At 54.0% G+C, this 21,629-nt stretch overlaps 1 protein-coding gene across 7 annotated transcripts in view; it reads right to left on the reverse strand.

The window, feature by feature from the left end:
* Positions 1-21,629, reverse strand: part of CPNE5 (copine 5) — a 90,416-nt gene that overhangs the window by 1,900 nt on the left and 66,887 nt on the right. For 5 of the 7 annotated variants that reach the window (XM_038553892.1, XM_038553897.1, XM_038553895.1 and 2 more), the window contains 10 exons: positions 20,732-20,773; positions 18,635-18,710; positions 12,814-12,867; positions 9,023-9,084; positions 4,929-4,975; positions 3,273-3,454; positions 2,703-2,830; positions 2,371-2,473; positions 1,702-1,759; positions 1,229-1,302 (listed from right to left, as the gene is read on the reverse strand). In XM_038553892.1, the coding sequence (XP_038409820.1) occupies positions 1,229-1,302; positions 1,702-1,759; positions 2,371-2,473; positions 2,703-2,830; positions 3,273-3,454; positions 4,929-4,975; positions 9,023-9,084; positions 12,814-12,867; positions 18,635-18,710; positions 20,732-20,773 (826 nt within the window). Of the gene's footprint in view, positions 1-224; positions 865-1,228; positions 1,303-1,701; positions 1,760-2,370; positions 2,474-2,702; positions 2,831-3,272; positions 3,455-4,928; positions 4,976-9,022; positions 9,085-12,813; positions 12,868-18,634; positions 18,711-20,731; positions 20,774-21,030; positions 21,348-21,629 lie in introns of those variants that run through there. The other 2 variants (XM_038553898.1, XM_038553894.1) reach the window with 2 other exon arrangements.

Consider the following 21,629-nt stretch of genomic DNA (forward strand, 5'->3'; position numbering starts at 1 on the left):
CCCCAAAAGGAGCCCTTCGTCCTTGAAGCCTGGGCACCCAGCACAGGGACTTAGCCAGCACTCCGGAAATGCTGAATGAACCCCCTGGCTCCCCATCTCCCCCAACCTCTCTGTCTCTCTTCCTCTTCGGTCTCTGGGCCCCACACCTAAAGTCAGGCCCCTCTGGCTTCCTCCCAGGGGGTGGCCCCCACCCCCCATCCCCCAACCCCAGAGTGCCTCAGCTCACTCCTGCCTCCCGGCCTTTCCATGCGTGCGACCCCCCTCTCAGACTGCCCCTGCTCTGGTGCCCAGCCTCCTAACTGGTCTCCAACATTGGAATGCCCCTCCCCACCCCCATTTTTTTAATCCAGGGCGTCTGGAGAAGGTGGAGCCTCTATATTCCCAATCTCCTACACACTGCAGGACAGTCACAAACAGAAGTGCTTACTAAGGTGCATTCTGAGGCTTGACTGGGCAGGGACACCCTGGAGACAAAGATGCGTGTGCCCGCTATGTGTGCCATCCGACACGACAGGTTAAGACACGGGTCCAGTTAGCCAAGCAATGCCCGCTCCTGGAGAGGGCTAGAGCAACGCTAAAGACACCTCCACCTTCGAGCGTTCTAACTGGGAAGGCAGCCCCGCGGAAGACACTGGGAAGTGCAAGTAAGGTGTCAGTGCTCTGCAGGGACTAGGGAGGCCTGGGGGCCCAGGGAGGCCTGGGCGGAGCATTGTGGTCAGGGCAGCAGCCTTAGCAGTGTGTCTCAGAGTGGTAGAAAAGGGTCCAGCCGGGGAGGAGGGGTGACCCAAAGACTGCTTCCTGTTCCCTTCTACGGTGGCCAGGCTACTCTGCGGCTCTCTCCAGGGGCCCTTTCCAGAGAAGTCTCTAAAAGGGGGTACAGGGGGCATGGGGGAGGACTCAGTCAGTTAAGTGTCTGCCTTTGGCTCAGGTCATGATCTCAGGGTCCTGGGTTCGAGTCCCACATTGAGGGAGCCTGCTTCTCCCTCCCCCTGTCACTCCCCCTGCTTGTGCGCTCTCTCCCTCCCTGTCAAATAAAGTAATTAAAAATAAAATTAAACTAAACTAAAATAAACAAAACAAAACAAAACAAAACAAAACAAAACAAAATAAAATAAAATAAAATAAAATAAAATAAAATAAAAAAATAAATAAATAAAATGGGATATGAGGTCCGCCTGGCTAGAGGGGTTCTGGCATCTTCCTGGGGCAGGCAGGCTTTGGGCTTCACCTGCACGATGTCCCTCTCCGCCAGCTTCCCCCGAGAGGAGATCCGCACATCGTCGCCATCCAGCTCCACCATGGCTGTGGGAGGAGAGGCAGTGGCTGTGGGGTGAATCCAGGGTGGGCACCTGGGCCCTGCAGGGCCCATCCCGGACAGAGGCTGTCAGACCAGACTCCCAGGTTGGAGAGGAGGAGGCTGAGGCCAGGAGACGGGGGCAGCCCGCAGGTAAGTGACTTCCAGCCCAGCGCTCTAGCTTCACCATCCTCGGGGTTGGAGGAGGCAGGAGTGACCGGCCCTCCTCCCCACAGCCCTGGGACGTGGGCGTAGGTGCACACCGTGACACACCCTTCCCTGTGCAAACAGACACACCCAGACCCAGATGGCCACACCCAGCCAGCAGCTCTCCCTCTGCGGGAAGGCCAAGGCCGTTCCCAAGGGCCTGGAGCCTGCCGGGAAGCATCTGGGGGACGAGCACTCACCGTCGAACTCCGCCTGGCCCACGCCAATGATGATGATGGACATGGGCAGTTTGGCAGCCTGGGGTATCCGAATAGGGTCCAGAGGGGTGGGGCAACGGAAGACAGAAGGACAGAAGAAATGAGAGATAGAAGGACAGAGACACACACAGAGAAAGATCGGAAAGGGGCGAGGGGCAGGGACACAGAACATGGGGAAAAGGTGGGGGGTTTCAGAGAGGAAGGGAGGGTCAAGAGGGGAATAGGGGTCACAGGTCTGCTTCTCTGAGAACCCCCCCCCCCACTCTTCTTCTGTCCCTGGGCCTCCATCAAGTGGACATGTTTGATGTGGGCATCGAGCTGTGCCTGCTGGGGCCGGAGCCCCTCATACAGGGAGACCACCCAGGAGGGGGAGCCATGGTCCTTACCCCCCCCTCCCCCGTTGCTAGGCTCCCACTTGGACTGGCCAGGCTGGGCTGGGGTCTGGGGCAGTGGTACTAGAGGTGGGTTAAGAGGGAGCCGGAGGCGTTGAGAGGAAATGGACCATCTGGGGTGCGTACAGAGCTCCTCAGGGTGGGGGGACCCCTCACAGGCCAGCACGCCCGCCACCCCTCAAACTGCCCTGCCCAGGAAGCCTCGCCCCAAGGGTTTCTCCAAAGAAGTGGGAAGGCCCGCCGCCCGCCCCCAGCTCACATTGACGATAGCCTCCTTGGTCTGTGCCATGTCGGAGATGACCCCGTCCGTGATGATGAGCAGCACCGAGTACTGGGAGCCGTCCTGCACCGCGGCCGCCGTCCTGGGGGGCGGGGGCCGCAGTCTGTCTGGCCTGCTCTGCGCCCCTCCCTGCCCCCACGACACTTTGGTGGGGGCAACTCTTTGGCAGGAGGGGAGTCTCTTTAGGGTCAGGGCTCCCTGAAAGGCGAGTCAGTGGAAGAACCACCCCCTCCCACCTTCCTGAGAGGACAGGCAGGGACGCCCTCACGGCTGAGCCGCCGGGGTGGGAGTCCAGTGGCCGCACCACTCACCTGGCCACGTGGGTGACCACGGGGGCGAAGTTGGTGGGGCCGTAGAGCTGCACCGTGCGCAGGCTGTGGTGGTACGCCTCCAGGATGCCGTCGATGCCGCAGCATGAGGGGTTCTCCTGGTTGCCATTCTGGGGGCACCGGGGATAGGGAGGCTGAGCCCAGGAAGGAGGGCGGAGTAGGAGGGCAGCGGGGTTTCTGGGGGGTGGGGGTACAGCCAGGGTGGGGAAGGCCAGCCCATCCCGTCTGCGATCTCCTAGCCTCTTCTCTGGTGGGAGCAGGGGAGAGAGCCCCCTTGGCATCCCATGTCCCAACTGCACCATGTCTCCACTGCACCTCCCCTGTGTCTGGTCAGGAAAAGGAGGCCAGAGCCCACTGTGGGTGGCATCAGACATGGAGGGGAGGTGCTGGTGAGCAAGGTGCACCGTGGGCTTCTGGAGGCCCTGCTCCAAGCCCCCCTACAGATAGCAGGCCATATGTCTAGGCGGGGAGGATGGGAGATACCCCCTGCCCAGGCTTGCCACCACACCCGAGCCCAGTCAGCCCTCAGCTCGTCCACCCAGGACCTCCTACCAGCGGGAACTCGTGGGACACCCTCCCGTCAGGAGGCAGCTTGGCCCCGAAGCCAAGTGCAGGGAACATCTTGTCACTGTCGTAGTGTTGAATGATCTCCCCGACGGCGGTCAGCGCCAGCGCATAGGCGTTCAGCTGGTAGGGGCTCATGTAGTGCAGGGACGTGGACTGCGATGGGTTCCCTGGGACACGGGACACAGGGACACGTGCTAGTCTCAACACTCCATGCACCGTGGGCTCCAAATGCACAAGGGGGTGTCCAATGGGACCCCTAATTTTCTTTATTCTTGACTCCCTTCTTTTTCTCCTGCCACATTTTCAACGCTTCAGTAAATCCTGGTTGCTAAACCTTCAAAATATATGCAGCACCTCACCTACTTCTCCCCCCTCTGAGACCCCCCCATCCCCTTGCCGGCAGGAACCCAGAGGCCCAGACCAATTCCCAGCTTCCACTCTCATGCCTGCAGTCCAGCCAGAGGAGCTGTCAAACCCCAGGCAGCTAGGCCATGCCTCTTCCCTGCTTCAAAGGCTCTCATTTCACCCAGAAGGAGACCTACAATCCTTATGGGGGGCGGTGCACAGGTCCCACAGGGTCCAGCCTCCAGTTATCTCCCTCCTTGCCTCCCACCATCCCCTCTCCTCACTCACTCAGGCGTGGCCCCCTGCCATCCCCACCTCAGGGCTCTGCCATAGCGTGTCCTTCTGCTTTGGGGAAGCACAGATGTACACATGGCTCACTCCCTCTATGCAAGTGCCCCCTTCACATTGTGGTCCCTTAGTGGCCTCCTGAAAATTACAGCCTCCACCCAACACTCCCTATCCCTCTTGCCGGCTTCAGTTTTTCCCATAGCCCTCATCACCACCAATAACTGCCCATATTTTGCTTATGAATCAGGGGTTCAGCGGCACAGACTGCCAAGGAACAGATCCTGCTACAGCTGTGACTGTTCGATGGCTCCTTAACCTCTCAGCCTCACCTCCTCATGTACAGCGTGGGGATAACAGTCCCACCTCCTGGGATTGTTGTAAGGATGGAGCAGGTGTGATTCTTAGAATTCACCTCGTTGTTAGTATTACAGTTCCTCCCAGCTCAGACATCCTGCCACTCTCGGATGCTGGGGCCCATCAAAGACCTGGGCTGCTTCTGAGAAGCATGGAAATGAGCACTGGGCACTGCTAACAGGGGTCCAGACTCCAAGGAAAGTTGTGATGTTTCTAACCATGTGAAGCTGGGCACTGATTGCTCTTGGTGACTCACTCAGAGCCCCACCCTAGAGGAGGTCAGAGGTGGGAAGGGAGCCGGGGCTGGGAACTGGGGTTCCTGCCCTCGCTGAGGACCACAGAGCTCCCCTCCAGCCTGTGGGTTGGGCTGTGCAGAGGATGTGAGATTTGATCCTGTAAGGAAACACCTTTTCTCCAGCACTCTCCCATGGACCCAGAGCCCAGATTTGTTAGTGACTACAGTCCAAGCTGGGGATACTTCCGCCATCTTGGTTATACCTTTGGCTCTCCTGGCCTAAGTACCTCCTTCTTGGTGAGGCCAGAGAATATGGAAGAGCGGGCTCCCTGTGAGGGCCAACTATCACAGCTCTGAAAAGTCCTCCCCTTTCTTGCCCTCAGTCTCCCTCTGGCTCCTCTGCCCATCTCCCCACTCACCATTGGAGGCTGTGAAATCGATGGCCACTGTGAAGTTGATCTGGGTCCTGGAAGAGGAAGAGAAGCAGAGGAGTTACCTGGACAGGGAAAAATCTGGCTTCCACCCCAGCCCCACAGCTTGCCATATATGTAGCCTTGGTGAAGTCACTCATTTTCTTCTAGTTCTGGAAAATGGGGATAGGAAATGCCAGCCACACACTGCACATCCCTGCCCTCCAGAATTGTTGTGAGCATAAGAAGTAGTCAGTGTGAAAGCTCTCTGAAGGGATTACGCTCTGTGTGGGCACATGGTGATGATTACTTGTTTCCTCCCCAAACCCTGCCCCTAGAGGCCCACCTGAGTCCAGTGAAGTAGGGTCTCACTGTTTCTGGCTCAAATTCACAGTCATATTCAGGGTTAACACTTATTTGACAAAAAAAGAGCCAAAGAGATATTGTGCATCTCTGAGGCAAGAACAAGACACCACCCATAATGCTGTCTTGCCCAAAACTTGAAACTGAACCTGAGTGAGCTTCCAGAGCTATCTCCCAGTTTACAGGAAATACAGGAGACAGAGGAACATGTTAAATGACGTTAAATGGTGGAGAGTGCCTAGGTGGCTCAGTCAGGTAAGCATCTGCCTTCAGCCCGGGTCATAATCCCAAGGTCCTGGGATGGAGCCCCACTTGGGCTCCCTGCTCAGGGGGGAGCCTGCTTCTCCCTCTGCCTCTGCTGCTCCCCCTACTTGCACTCTCTGGCTCTCTCTATCTCTCTGTCAAATAAATACAAAAAAATTTGTAAATGTAACAATAAATGATAGCAGGGGGATGCAGCCAGTAAAAGCCAGTCTGGGGGAACCCTGTGAGGAGTCCAGGCCCCCCAAGACCTTGTGAATCAGAATCCCTCGGTGGGGAGCAGGAATCTGTTTTGGCAAATCCTCAGGTGCTTGGGGGAATCAACAGATGAAAAGAGAATTAAGGGATGAATCAACCAATCACAATATGTGGACCTTGCCTGGATTTCTGATTCAAATAAACCAATTAAACAACTTTATAAGACAACTGGGAGAATTTGAACACTGACTAGATATTTGGTGTTAAGGGGCTATTTGATTTTTAGGTATAATTATGGCATTGTGTTTCTATTTTACAAAGAGAAAGCCCTTACATTTTAGAGCTACATCCTGAAGTACTGGGGGCGGGGAGAAAATATGATGTCTGTGATTTGATTCAAAACAACTGGACAAAAGGGAGCATGCATGGAACACGACTGGCCAGGAGTTGGTAACTGGTGAATCTGGGTGAAAGATTCTTGGGGTTTGTTATACCTTCTCTCTACTTTTGCATGTATTTTAGAATTTTTCCATAATTAAAAGTTTGGTTTTGAGGATGCAGATTCAGGGTTGAAGCTTTCTGAGGGTTTGTTTGTTCTAGGTTCTGTACTAGATGCTGATAGAACAAAGCCAACAAGATAGGAGTCCCTGATAAAGTCTAGTCTTGTGGTTTTTATTCTGCAGTGACCACAGAGTCACCAAGGGAGCTTGTTTGAAAGGAGGATCCCAGGGCCCCACTTGCAAGGATGCCACATCAGTCCATCTGAGAGGGGGTTCCAGAATCTACTTCTTCAACAGACATTCCCTGACCTCATCCAGGGATGGATCCTGGGAAGGGGGTTCTGGGATCACCTTTAGGGACACCGTTCTGGTGGTTCCAAGATGGGCTGATATAAGATCAGCCACAGCCCTCTCTCCACCTGACCACAGAGGAGCTGATGCTCATGGAACCATCGTCCCCCAGGAAGGGTGAAGGACATGGTTAGCAGGAGACCCAAGGCAGGGTCTGCTGGCCAGAGATGGTCCAGAGATGGTCCATGCTCTTTCCCTTTGTCTACTGTCTGGGGACAGAGCATCCAGAGGATTCCAACCTCTGAGGGACACGGAACCACAAGATGTCAAGAGCCTAGGTTCCCAACTGACTGTGTGTGGAGCATCTCCCCACCCATCCCTGCCACCCCATGAATGAAAAATAAGCCTTTGTTTATATTAAGGCTTAAGGTCACAGGATTATTTGTGAAAGCAGTTGGCCTGTACTATTCATCTGCTGTTTGTTGTCAGTTCTCACTGGGGAATAGAGAGATTGTGTGTCTGTGTTAGAGGAAGGGAGACACTTGGAAGGAAAGAGCTCTACTCCTAGGGCCACCATCCAGAGGGTGGTTCTGGACTATGGGACGAGAGCAGAAGGACACCTCCAGCCAGGCGCATCCAAATAAGGGTGAGGGAAGAGGCAAGCCTTACTCCTTAATTGGTCTTCCCCTGCTCTGGGTTCTGAAATGACTCAGGGAGGGAAGGGGCTGGAAAGCAGGTACTTTTGTGGGATAGCTACTCCCTGCAGGCTCGCCCCTCCTGCCTAAGGGCAGAGCAGGACAGACGCAGGCTGCTGAGCAACCAGTTCCATCTCTGACACGGGCCGAGGTGGCTATTCCCTTTCTCTCGGGCCAGGTGGACAGGGGAGGGAGGCTGGGGAAGGGAAGATCCTGAAACTAATGCCTCCATCAGCTGCCTGCCTGGACACGCAGGCTGGGCTCTCACTCCCTGGAGTCAGCTCTCTCACTCAGGTCTCTGGAGAGGACGAAGAGGTGTGAGGGAGGGCGAGGGCTGGCGCCAGCATGCTAACTTGCCGGGTACTGGCGGCGCCAGCTTTGCGCAGAAGGCTGGCCTCTGAGGGCTCCTTCTCGATGAGACATCACAGCGCACCCAGCCCTTTCACTCTACTGTCTCTGCCTGCATTACACCCCACCTGGTAGCTATGAGGCAGGTAGGGCCGGGATTATTCATTACTATGGAAGAAATGCAGCATGTGTGAACAGAAGGAACCCTGCCACTGGCTGGGCATGTGGCCACCAGCAAGTTACAGAAAATGCAGATAATCATCCTCCCCCTGCCCACTGTGTTCTGTAAATTAGGGGCACTATGCAAAGGAGGATAAATAGGATGTGGATTTTTTGAAAATGAGCAGGTGCTATAGAATGTAAGTGCGGGTTGCTCCATGGGCTAGGGAACAGGGCAGTTTCGATGGGGGAAGGGACCAAGGGCAGGGTCTGGAGTGGGTTCAGAGGAGGGACAGGGAGGGGCAGCAGGGGCCTCTGGGTGACTACAGCGAGGCGTGTGCTCAGTAGGTAGAAGGAGAGCTTGCAACCTTGAAACCAGCTTCAAGGCAGCAGGGCGTGGTGTCATGGGAGAGTAAGTGTGGCTTCCCAGGGCCTGACTTTTCCCTCTGCCCTAGAGAACCTGGTAGCCAAGTGCCTGCTTGGCTGGGATGAGCCTTTGGCAGCTACCCTGCCTCTCGTCTTTCCAGACAGGTGTAGTCACTCACCTGCCTGCACCTGTGGGCTCTCGGCTACCCACACCCTAACCTGGCACCTGTTCTGGCAGGGAGCATACTCTCTTTCTGTGAGCTGTTGGCTGGAGCCTGCAGGCCTTCCTGCCTGCCTTGGCCTGGATGCCAACCCCTCTGGTTCTTTTTGCTCCTTAAACTCGTGTTTGACCACCTGTTGGCCTTGGGATCATCTGATGGCTCACCGCCCCCCCCAGAGCCTCCTGCCCCTTAGAGGTCCCTGATGACACTGGGGAGGTTAATCATGGCCCCCCCACCCCCTGACAGACCAGACATCAGAAGCTCAGAGAAGGAAGGGCCATTAGAATTCACTTAACTCCAGTCTCTGTTTATAGAGGTGGAAACTAATACTCAGGGAGGGAAAGTGATCTGGCCAAAGTAACCTAGCAAATTCATGGCGAGGCAGGGCCTAGAACCTGGGTGTCCTAATTCCTAGTCCAGAGCTCTTTCCACCTCCCTAAGCCCTTGGCTCTCTTTGTCAGGGAGTCCCTACCATGCCTGGGTCCCACCCCCACAGGTCCCAGGCTGGCCTCCGTGGCTCAAGAGCAGCCTCTGCGGCCACTCAGGATCCAGGGGCACGCGGGGCTCTGGGCAAGTTGTCTGAGGCCAGAGATGGGAGTTTGCTCACAGCTCACAGGCTATGTCCAGGGCCTCAGAGGGGCCAGGGTGGGGCCCCTTCCCACTCTCTGAAGCCAAAGAAACTGAGCTGGATCTCTTCTCACCCTCCTTTGATGTAGTCAAGAAATGTGCACTCTGATTCCACAGCAAAGGAAAGCAGCGTGACCTTGAAAACAAAACAGAGTTTGGTCAGCAGGGAGCTCAGGGCTGGTTTGCGGAAAGTGAAGGAGCAGGGAGTATGCACCAAGTTTGCAGACTCTGTCACATACGGTACCCACAAGGACCCTACAAAGTACAACTATTATCTCATCTTATAGACAAGGAAACAGGTTCAAAGAGGCAATGCAGCATGCCCAAGGACACCACCGGAGCCTGGTCGAGTGAGCCCAAACCCGGGTCTGTCTGACTCCAGAGCCTGCCTCCTTGACCATGATGCTCAGCTGCATCCCAGCAGGGCACGTTCTCTGTCACTGGAGCACCGGGGCTCAAGCCAAGAGCACAAGTTTCCCCTAAGTGGGTCCGTGCGTGGAGTGTAGAAGACAGGGGGTCTTCCTGAAACAGGCCTAACAACCTGCCACTGCTGACAAGGCCCTTGCCGTGCTAACGATAGATCCCAAATCTTTACCTTCTCAGCCCCAAGACCCTCATAAAGCAGCCTGTTCTCTCTTGGGAGGTAACTGACCTGGGGCTCCCTCCAGAGCACACGCTGCCGTTCAACCTCTGCCCCCTGTCGGCTTTGGCATTGGCTTTGCCTAGACAGGCAGCTACCTGGCAGCTTATTACGATAATGATTTAGGATCGTGGAGACAAGTAAGTGAAAGCCTGGCTGCCAAAATCAATTAAATGAGGCAAGATTTGGAAGCAGGGGAACTTTTACTTGTGTCAGAGAACTTGACCCTAGAATTTGGGGAACCCTCTACTGGTGCAGACTCTGCTATCTTTATCAACTCTCTGGATAGGCCAGGGAGGGCCTCTGCTTGATATTAGCCCAAATAAGGGGAGGGTGTGTGGGCGCTGCGCTGGGCCTTGGAGACCCCACCTGCTGTGATTACAGTGTTAGGCGCCTGGATGGACAAAGCCTCCCTTCCATAGGAGTGGACTATGGCAGCGGCCTCCACCCTGACTGATGACCACCAGCCTCCCTGGGGAGCTTTTAAAACCTCCTGCAGCCTGACTGAGGACCCCAAACCAATTATATCAGTTTAGGGAGTAGGGCTCTGGCCCTGGATCTTTTCTTAGCTCCTCACATGAGTCTACTCTGCAGCTGGGGGTTGAACCCCACTCCCCACTCCCATCCCCCAAAGGCCCTGGGATGAAGTAGTTCCCTAACCTGCCTGACCATATGGATACCCAGGGCCTTGCTGCTCAAAGTGTGGTCCCTGGGCCAGCAGCAGCAGTATCACCCTGATGCTGATTAGAAAGGTGGACATGCAGATTCTTGGCATTTTACCAAGATCCCCAGAAGATTCTGCACATAGTAAGTAAGGTATGAGAGAAGCTGTAAATATGGGTTCCTAGGCCCCAGCCTAGGCCTCCTAAAATGGAAGCCCAGGGAATAGACTAGGCATTTGTTTTTTTAAAAAAGATTTTATTGATTTATTTGAAAGAGAGAGAGAGATTGCAAGAAGGGGAGAGGGGAAGAGGGAGAAGCAGACTCCCTGCTGAGCGGAGAGCTCAATGCAGGACTCTATCCCAGGACCCTGGGATCATGACCTGAGCCAAAAGCAGATGTTTAACGAACTGCACCACCCAGGTGTCCTGGGCATGTGCGTTTAATAAGCATCCCGAACTGGGACGCCTGGGTGGTGCAGTCGGTTAAGCATCTGACTCGATTTCAGCTCAGGTCATGATCTCAGGGGCATGAGATCGAGACCTACGTTGGGCTCTGGGCTCAGAAGGGTGTCTGCTGGAGATTTTCTCTCCCTCTCCCTCTGCCCCTCCAGATCATATGTACTGTCTCTTTCTCTCTCTCTCAAATAAATAAATAAATCTTTAAAAAAAAAAAAAAAAAGCATCCTGGGCCCTGACTGATATTTTTATGGTGAAGACTGACCCAAGACAAATAATGTCCCCTCTGGGTGTCAGTTTCCTTATCTCTAAGAAAACTGAAGATCAGTGGTTTTTGGGCAGCCCTGGTGGCACAGGGGGTGATCCTGGAGACCCTGGATCGAGTCCCACATCGGGCTCTCTGTATGATGCCTGCTTCTCCCTCTGTCTGTGTCTCTGCCTTTCTCTCTCTGACTCTATGAATAAATAAATAAAAATCTTAAAAAAAAAAAAAGATCAGTGGTTTTCAAACTTTGTGTGTGTGTGTGTGTGTGTGTGTGTGTGTGTGTGTGTGTGTTAGCTGTACATCCAAGATTTCTCAGCTGGGGAAGGTGCTGCGTCCCCTAGGGGCATGAGAATGTGTGGGAAAATTTCAGGGGTCTCCCAGTGACTGTGGCACTACCAATAGCCATGGGCCGAGGCCAGGAGTGCTAAGCACCCCACAATGCACAGGGAAGTCCTGGGAGATGAAGAATGATCCTGTCCAACATGCTGACAGCATTCCCACTGAGAAACACTGCAGCTTTTCCAAGCCTGACTGGGAAACAGAATCATTCCCCTTTGAATGAGCAGAGTACTTTGCAGTTTACAAGTTCTCGTCTCCAGCTCTCTGTCAGAGCCACCCAGTGCAAAAAGCAGGGTAGGGATGATTTATTAGCCCCATTTTACAAATGGAGAAAATAAGGGTCCTCAGAGGAACCTCAGAGCTCCCTAATGAGGACCTCTTCTGGGTCTGGAGTTGCAGTTTACTTAAATCTAATGACTAAATGTGGCTACATTAGCTGATGGGGCTATGGACCTCTACAGTGGGGAGGGCAGGAAGGAAGCAGCTCTGAATATATTTGCAGGGCAAAGACATTGGCTTGTACAAGAAATGCACTGTGGGCTGTACCTCAGGACCTTTACACATGCTCATCCCTACAGCTATTATTCCCTTTCCTCAATATCCTGAATACTTGTTTGCTCACCTTCTTCAAATCTCTGCTCAAACATCACCTTCTTAGAGAAAATCTTTCCTTGACTACTTGATATAAAATAGTAGTTTTGTCTCTGGCATTGCCTAACCCTTTACCTTCTTATGCTTTTTTCCCACAGCACTCACATGTGACAAATACACATATGTGTGTGTGTATATACATATATATGTCTTCTACCTCCCTCACTAAAATATAAGTACCAAGAACCAGATATTTAGGTCTGTCTGCTTCCCAGCTGTATCCTTCATGCCGAGAACATGGTAGCACTCAGGAAATCTTCTTTCTTGGACAAATGCATGAATGTTCTGGAGACTGGCCCCTGGAAGCCACACACTAGTGTAATCCTAGGATCGTCATGACAAACAGGGGCAGTGCCAGCTACCAGCTCTCAACTGAACTGTAGTGCTGCCTGCCATCTCTAGCTCTGTGACCTTGGGTGAGTCACTTCCCTGCTGGCAGCCTTGGTTTCCTCTCTTCTGATGAGATGTCTGCCTCTCAAGGAAACAACCTGTGAAAAGCACCGCAATGGGGAATTTCCCAGAATTAAGGGCCCCATGCTCACTACTCCTTTTCCTCTCTCTTTCTGCAGGAAGTCCCCACGGGAGTTTCTCTCTGGGATTTCTTATTCTTTACCACAGTGCCTATGTGTGGCCTGCACCATCTATACACCGTCTACCATCCACCGGCTACCCCCCAACCTGTTGCTCCATCGGCCCCACCCCTCCCCACCCCCAACTCTTCAGGTCTGGTTCTCACACTCTGCAGGAACCCACATGGACACGCAGGAGTCCTGACACCAGACATAGCTCAGGCCTCAGGATGCCTGCACCCGGCTGCGGGGGTGGGGTGGGGCTGGGGGGTTGGCTACTCACTGTGCCAGAATTCACGTATTTCTTTTTCTTCATTTTCTTTTTTGGGTTTACCACCTGCATTAAAAAAACAGTTGGCGGGTAAGGAGTGTTTCCAAGCAGTCAGGGCCAGGCTCATAGAGCTTGTAGCCACCCTCAGGTATGGCCTCAGCCCCAACAAGCAGACTGTGGGGCATGAAGACTGGGGAGGGGGGGTACGGGAGGTCCAGGGGAGGAGGGTCCTGGGAAGGTTTTGTGAGATACTGGCATTTAGATTTACGCAAGCGGGCTTCCTGATTAGACCCGGTGTTGCACGACCAAACACACCAGGAATAATATTTATTTAACCTTTTTTCCCCATTGCTCCCCCAGACACAGCCTCCACCCAATGTGGCCAAAGGATGCCCTCTATGCCTGCTCTTGTGTGTTGGCTCAGACTGCTCCCCTCACCCCAAATGCCTTTCCCTCCTCCCTCCACCAATTCCCACCCTCCCTGCTCCTCCTTGGAGATCCAGCCCTAGGGCCTTTGAGGCTCCCCTCTCCACCCCCACCCCCACCCACCTAACAGGACAGTGAGAACTTTCTTAACTGTTCCTCTCGTGAAAGCTTTCATCCCAAACCAGACCTGTCATCAGAGAATATAGGACAGGCCTAGGCACATATTTAGTAGATGCTAAAAAAAAAAATCACTTATTGGTGGGCTTAACTCAGTGGTCTCAAATGCCCATGCCCTCAATATTTGGCCTTGTTTGGAGACACTTTGGATGTCATGACTCAGGGAGAAGATAGATGCCAGGGACGCTGCTGAACATCATGCCATGCACAGGGCAGCCCCAGCCACTCACCCCCACCCTGCCCCAAGAATCATCAAGTCCAACATTGAGTAGCATGGAGGCTGAGAAGCTGGAGGCCCAGTGAGGGGAGCACCTTGCCTTGTGAGGCCTCCAGGGGGCTTCCACATGGGCTGCATCTATACTGGCCTTCAGCCCCACTGGCTGTTCTGCTTGGGGGGTGGAGTTCAGGCCCCACTTTTCCCTAATCTCCCACCAAAGGAGGCAAGGAGGGTTGATTTTCATACTAGTTCTGTCCTCCACAGGTTTCTGGTGAACTCACTGGCCCTCCCCCCATCTCCCGTTCTTCTGCAGGCAGAGGCAGCAGGCTTTGTCTTTAGCAGAGGACTCTTCTGCCTGAATGAGTGCTGATACCCATTTCTGGGGATCAGGAGACAAGACACAGGGACAGAAACAATTTGCCCAAGGTTGCCTAGTGCTCTGCATGGTGACAAAATTAGAAACCAGGTCCCAGCTCGCAGGCAGATAGAGCTGCCCACCTGGGTGTCGCCCTGATAACAAATACAAATGCAAATATTTATGGGGTTGGGGAAAGATTCGTCTTCAGGAGATAGAGGACAAGAGGAACCAAAAAAGGGAAGCCAGGAATGTGAAAGGAGTTGGAGGAAGGGAGGACCATTCCAGGCTGAGCATCAGCGAGGCTTGCCGGGAACAGGTAGTGTTGAAGGCAGGTATTGGGGGCAGGAGGGTTTGGGCATGGGGTGATGGAGGGAGGGCTTTCCAGTCAGAGGAGATAGTTTGGGGGAGGGGCCATAGAACTGGACTCCAGAACCACAGGGTGGAAGAGTAAACTGGGCTAGCTGGAAGAGAGCCTAGAGCACCAAGTTAAATGTCTGAACATCACCCAGCAGCCAGCAGGGAACTCTGATGACCTCTAAGCTGATAGGGGGGCACGATCACAGCAGACTCTAGGATGCCAGGACCTGGTGGAAATGAGTATGAGGGGAGAAGGAGAGACACCAGGGGCATGTTTACCTGCCCAGTTTTGCCACGTAATGGCTGTGTGACCGCAGGCAAGTTACCTGACCTTCTTGTGCCTCAGTTTCCTCGTCTCTAAAATAGGAGTGAAAAGTACCTACTTTATAGAAAGGTATGGGGATGAAATAGGTCAATACAAGGAAAGTGTTTAGGACACGGTCCGGAATGAAGTAAATACTATATAAGCGCTAGCTGCTATTAATTTTTATTACTACCACAACTACCACCCCCGCTAGTCCAGGTGAGAGGTAATGAGGGCCTGGGGGTTGTTGGAACAGGTACCTAGCTATGACAAAACTCCACTGTCAAGAAGTGACCACAGACCTTGGGGCCAGGGCATGGCTGCGGGGGCAGGAAGGAAAGGGGCAGGGGTGACCAGGAAGACACAGAAGGAAGGAAGAGCTGGATTTGGGGCCCAGGTGGGAAAGCTGGCAAGCTCTACAGGTGGAAACTGTGAACATGGGGAAAGAAGCCCAGAACGACTTCAGAGCCCCCATGGGCACAGAGGCCATCCAGATGATACGGCATTCACAGACACATTTGTGGAACACCATGCTCTAGGCAAGCTCCAGTGCTGTGGTGCCTCATTTTCCCAGTCTGGTCCCAGGAGGGTGTGGAATTTGAGAACCGAACACATCTCCAACTTTTATTCCCAAGTAGCCCTCCCAGCTGAGGAGAATAAACATGGATTCCTGGGGGTCTGGGTGTCACCCAAAGACCTGGCCACAAGCACATTTCTTTGAAGTCTTCTACGTTACCTTTAAATTAGCCTGTAGTCCACATTTCCACTCTCTAATTATAACTGTTTTAATATTAAAGCAATGTTTTGTTCTCAGATCCTCATGTGAAGTGGGTACTGAAGAAACGCCCTGTTTATTCTGAGGTTTCATGCACTCCAGCACACACCTCCACCCCAGGGACCAGCCTCTCCAGCCCGCGTGGGCGGTGCCCTCAAGCTCTGTGTGGGGCACCGTCGCCCCCTGAGGGCCAGGCTGGGAACTTCCCAACTCACTGGCTGGAATTCTCAGCCTTGTCCTCTCTGCTCACACCCCTGGGCAGGTCTGGGTTCTGCCCTCCTGGGCAAGCAAGCAAGCCACCCGGTGGCTCCCAGGGGCCAGGAGCTGTGCAGGTTTTGGGAATAAATACAGTAGTGATTGAGACACCACCCCACCCTTGAGGACCCCATGGTCTTTGACGGGGTGGGAAGTATGGCAAACAGTTTAACACCCCTGGGAAGGGGGTTGGTGAGGGAGGCATGGGAGCATGGAGGAGAGGTATTTATTTACCTCAGACTTTGGGGGCGGAGTGAGTGTGCAGGTGGAGAAGATTCCTAGAGGAGGAATATACCCAAAGGGAGTCCCCAAGGATCCATAGGCCCAACCAAGTGAAGAAGAACAAAGGGAGCCCCAGGGGAGCACTATGGAGTGAGGCCCAGAGGCCCAGCCAGCAGGGAGGTTCAGAGAGCATAATGGGGCTACCACCGGTAGTGGGCAGAGGGGAGGGGCCAGGGCAAAAGCCCTGGGGCCTCCTAGGGGTGGGTGGTATGAGTCTACTTAGAAACCCCTACTGGTTGCTTGCAGATTCTAGGTTGCTGGGACATGGTGCCCATGTGGAGGAGCTTGGACTCTACCTTGTAGGTAAAGGGCCCTTTAGGATCTCAGCTGCGGCAGGGGAGTCATTCTGAATCTCCTCCCCACCCACCCCTCAGTGTGAACCCTGACCAGGCAGTAGGTGGGATGCAAGGCCAAAGGTTAAGCAGGGCAGCCATGTGATCAGATTATCATTTTGGAGGAGCCCTTGGATCACTGAATGGCAGATGGAAGGAGGTGGGAAGGCTGTTAGGAGGGCTGTTGCAAAGCCCCACACACCGGGGAGATGATGGCATTGGGGGTGGATGGGAGCAAAAGGAACAAAGGTCAGAATCTGTAGGTGATAGGAGGAGTGGGATTCAGTGGTGGAGTGGATGTGGGGTGAGGGGCAGGAGGCGTCAAGGTCGACTCCCCAGGCACCATGGCCCCCATGGTGACAGACCAGGAGATGGAGCCCGCTGGCCAGGGAGAGGGGACAGCTATGAGAGGCTTCAGCCGGTGCCTTCAGGTGGGGAAGGCTGAGTCTGAAGAGTGGCCGCCAGACAGCTGGACATGTGAGCCAGACACTCAGGCTGAGGCCAGCGCCCACGATGAGTCTTTCCTGCAGAAGCCTGTTCTCTCCTCAGGCAGTTTGGACCTTTAGAGAGGCCTTCCGGGGACACGGCCCACAGTGCAAGGCCTGCTCCCCTGGGACTGCCGGAGTGTAATTCCTTTTCTAACTGATGATATTTCCAATGGAGAAAACGAATCAATCCAACCTTTTCTGCTTTTAGCTTGAGAGATCATGGCCTCTTCTGAGCCTGTCAAGCACACTTAAAAGCTAAACTCCGAGAGACATAATCCCTTCCATTCCTGCTCTAAAAAACCTCTTTAGAGGAAGCCAGAAAAGGATGGATCCTGCTTCTCTCTGCCTGGGTGGGGGAACAAAGAGAGCCCTCCCCTTTGCCGATGCAGAAAACAAAGTAATTAACTGCGAGGATCAGAGCCCTTTCAAAGAAATTCACCCACGCTCTATCTTCACAGTGGCCTCGTTCAACTGAATTCAGTATGTGCTCGGATCACAAGCACCTACTGGGTGCCTGGCGCTGCACAGGCCGACGTGAAGGGAGGCCACGGGAAGGGCTGTCGCCTAGCCTGCCCTTACGGAGCTTCTGTCTAAATGGAACACAAGAGCTGCCCACTCAGAACAGAGACGCCTGGCTGGCTCAGTGGTTGGCCGTCTGCCTTTGGCTCAGGCCGTGATCCCGAGGTCCTGGGATCGAGTCCTGCACTGGGCTCCCTGCATGGAGCCTGCTTCTCCCTCTGCCTGTGTCTCTGCCTCTCTCTCCCTGTGTGTCTCTCATGAATAAATAAAATCTTTAAAAATTAAAAATAAATAAATCTAAAAAAAAAAGAACAGAGACACAGAGTGAAGGAGTGCAAGTGTGGAGTGGTTCAGACTCGGTGATGGGAGCCAAAGCCTGCTCTTCAACGTTACTAGCTGAGTGGCTGCTCCTGTGAGGAGGGAGCCCATTTCCAGGGCTGCCGTGAAATCTAAATCTCCTGGCACACAGGCGCGCAACAGATGACGCTAGAAGACAGCCTTGATGGAACGCTCACAAGGGGCAGGCACTGTTCTAGTGACTTCTTTAATGCTCAGCGTGCCTGGCACAGAATGGTTCAGGGACTTAGCCCACGTCACAAGGCTGGGACGTGGTTAGAGTCAGAGTATGAACCCAAGAAGTTATTAGGGCTAGAAGTTTCTGCACTTCAGTGGGTCCAGCATGACATGCTGTCCATGAAGCTGATGTGAGGGAGAAAGCACGAGGCCAGAGTGGTTGGGAACGCCAATAGGGGAGCTGGGACTCAAGCTGGGAGGGCACCCCAGGACGGTGAGCACACACGAGCAAAGGCTCAGCAGCAGGAACTGTCCTTTGAGGGCAAACACTATTATCTCCAGAAGGACTGGGGGCCCTGTCCAGGTTCTCCACATCCAGATGGAGCTGTCCTGACCTCTGTTCCTCTGACTCTCCTTCCAGAAACAGTAAGATACTCAGCAGGCCCTGAAACGGTTCTGATTGAAGGCAGAGGGCCATTTCCAACTCAGGACCTTGGGTGTCAGACCTCGCAGCCTTCTGATAATGTCCCCCACAGTCTGCCCCATCAGCACCCCTCCTCCGCCATCCTGTCAGAACTGCTTTTTGTGGGGTCACTATAACTCAACATTGTTTGCCTCTTGATTCTGCAACCTACAGAACCACATGTCCTTGGGCAAATTCCTGAACTCCTCTGAGACTCAGGCTTCTTAGCTCTAGACTGGGACAGTAACTCCCACCTCACAGGAGAACATGCAAAAACCCCCGCCCAGCTCATGGCACACTGCAGTCCTCAATGGCTGGGAGGTACGTATAAGGAGAGCAAACCCCAGACTTGGGGTATCCACCTCACCTCATAGATGTTGAACTGGCTCTGCCCGCGGGCCAGCTCCCGGTAGCTGGTGGTGAACTCGCCAATGAAGTCGTGGCTGCAAGAGAAGGCTACTGTGAGACGGCGTGGCCCAGGCTGCACACTGCTTCTAGCCAACTGCCCGCCTCTCACATCCCTTCTTCTGGCTCCCCATCCTGCCCAGGACCTCTGCTGCAGGGGTGCATGCCAGCAGAGAGCCTGGGTCCCTGGCAAGAGTCAGTGTCACCACGGAGCAGGAGACCCAGTGGTCACCTAGCCAAGAGCAGGGCCCCGGAGAAGGGGACCACTTCTACTTGGATTCTTGTTGGAACAAGCCAGCTGTGCAAGGTATTCTGGGGACAACTGGAGAAATTTAAATATGAGATGAATATTAGGTGGTATTCAAGAATTATTTATTGTTCAATGTGTCAGGTGTAATAATGGCATTCGTGGTTCTGTAGGAAAATGTCCTTATTTTTTAGACATTCTCAATGAGATATTTAGAGGTAAAAAATGCCTTGATGTCTGTAATTTAAACTACATCAGCAAAACACAGCTAAAGGAAATGTGGCAACATGTAACACTTGTTAAATTCAGATGATAGGCTTAAAAGCATTCATTAAAGTCTTCTCTTTTTCTGTGTATTTGCCATTTTTCCAATAACAGTTTTTGAAAAGACAATTTGCGTCATGTCCATCGAGGCAGCTGGAGGTGTTTTCTGCAGTGGCCACGCCTTCTGGCACTCTGGCCCCCACAAGTGTGTTGTATGTGTGTGTTAAGTGCAGCAAAAAGCAGGTGCAGGACAACTCCTGTCTCCTCTGCGGCTGGCTGTCTTTCACTGTCCCCGCCCTGACAGAGGGAGCCTGGAGTACCCCCCAGAGGTGCTGGAGAGTGATGCCCGGGAGAAGTCCCTGGGGCCTGGCCCTGCCTTGTACCCGCTCTGTATTTTCACTACACATTTATAGCTCTTGGCACTCAGACTATGAGCTCCTTGATGGCAGGACCCTATGACACCTGGTGGCTGTCCCCAGTTTTCCCTGGTGAAGAAGAAGTATGGGGGACCTCCAGGGTAAGATAAACATGTAGCTGACTTGCCTGTTATGTGGTTAACAAAGCAAGTTAACAGAGATGCTGTGGCCCTGGAGTCCTGTCTCGGAATGACTCACAGGAAGGTGAGCAACCAGGAATGGCCAGGGCCTAACTTAGAGTTATATCTGCACAGCCCTTTACAGGACCCCCTATCCACATCACAGACTGGAGAGGTACGGATGGAGATGATGGGGCTTAAAGCCCCCTCACGACACCTCTAGTAGTGGAGTCACAGAAGTCAGAATGACACATTAGGTTTGGTTCAACAGGCAAGTGGGAGCCAGTGAGGTTTCTGGACTAGAGGGGCCATGAGAGGCCACTCATGAGAGGCCCGTTCTTGTCCTCATCTATGAATTCCCAGTGACACTGCTCCTTGGGGGGCGCTTACATTCGCACACAGGGAGGGTACTGGCCTCCCAAAACCCAGGTAGGATGTGCCCTCCTCCTGGCCAGGCTTGGCCCTACTCAGAAACTGCCTCATGGCTCCAGAGACCATTAGGGTGCATCAAAGTGTACCCTTCCCATAGCCCACTCTCAGGGCCTGCTCCCTGCAAACACTTCCTTTAATATGCCAAGGGCCCTCCACTAGACAAAGAGGAGTCTCTGAGGGCTGAGCTTGTCTTCTGCACCTTGGTCACCCCACGATGCTTGGCCTCACACAGAAAACACGGATGCTCAGGGGATCACTAGTATCTTTGCATTAGAATAGGCACATTTCAGAAAAATCCTTATTCTCCCAAATGGGGTGAGCTTTAGGCACCGGCTGGCTGCTAGGCAGCTATTTGAGGAAGAGACCTCTTAGGCCCCTGGCACCATGTTACACAGGACAGAGATCCTCTGGTGCCTCAGCAGAGCCGGGCAGGGGCAGCGGACCTCCCACCGGAGAACCCAGGCCCCAGCACCCCCAGAGCTACCACAGGCATAGTAGTTCTCCCCATGTGAGGGCAGGGCCCAATCACCCTAAGGGGCTGTCCTCATTCCTGCTCACCTTTTGTCCTTCTGCCTGCTTACCTGCCATCCCGATCCCAGTCGTACACTTCCACCTTGATGGTCCTGCAAGGCAAAGGGCCTGTGGTGGGACAGGCTTGACCCAGACCGATGTAGCCTGAAGACAAGGCCCCTCCTGTGCTCCTGGGCCAGAAGGGCACACAGGGACACCCACCAGGCTCCAGGGCCCTCAGTGGAGGCGCGGGAGCCCAAGAGACAAAGGAACTATCTTGAGACCTTTTGGCAAAGGTCTTGGGACAGAGGCCCCCCCCAAGTTTCAGGCAGGATGTGGAGAAACGGCCTCTAGCTTCAGTTCACCCCACCTTCTCCTTGCCACCCCAGATGGGGCACAGGTCCCAGGATGAGGCCACATGGTGACTTTATCAAGGGTGGGGGCATCGCAGTGGGAGTGTGGCACTCTCGGGATCTCAGGCCTAAGCAGGAGGGGGTCTCCCCCCGAGGGGTAACAAGACTTGGTGCAGGTGGGAGCCTGAGTGCTGAGTCTCACACCGCAGGGAGGGGCTCAGGGCCCCTGCGTCAAGGACAGCCTGCTGAGCTTTTCCATTGCCACGACTGGCTCCTGAGTGAGGGTGTAATTATCTTCACATTTTAGCCTGGCTGCTTTAATTAGTTTGTTTTGACTCCTGTGCATGGGGCTGGGCTTTGGGAGCCCATTTTATTTTTAGCTCGTTTCCATGGCAACAGGCTAGCAGACCAGAGGTGGGAGGGAGGAGGGAGGTGGAGGGGTGCGGGTTAACCCTTGGTGAAGGTGGTCCTCCAGGGATGCCCAGGGAAGGGGGCGCTGCCAGGGTCCCGGGGAGCGGCCGGAGCGTGGGCAGCCGGGGTGTCCAGCCCCCAGTCCTAAGCGGGGCTCCGCAGGCCGCTGCCTGGGCCTGTCTTCCACTCACACGGCGCCCGGCGC

This window comes from Canis lupus, chromosome 12 (genome assembly GCF_011100685.1).
Source record: "Canis lupus familiaris isolate Mischka breed German Shepherd chromosome 12, alternate assembly UU_Cfam_GSD_1.0, whole genome shotgun sequence".
Classification (NCBI taxonomy): Eukaryota; Metazoa; Chordata; class Mammalia; order Carnivora; family Canidae; genus Canis; species Canis lupus.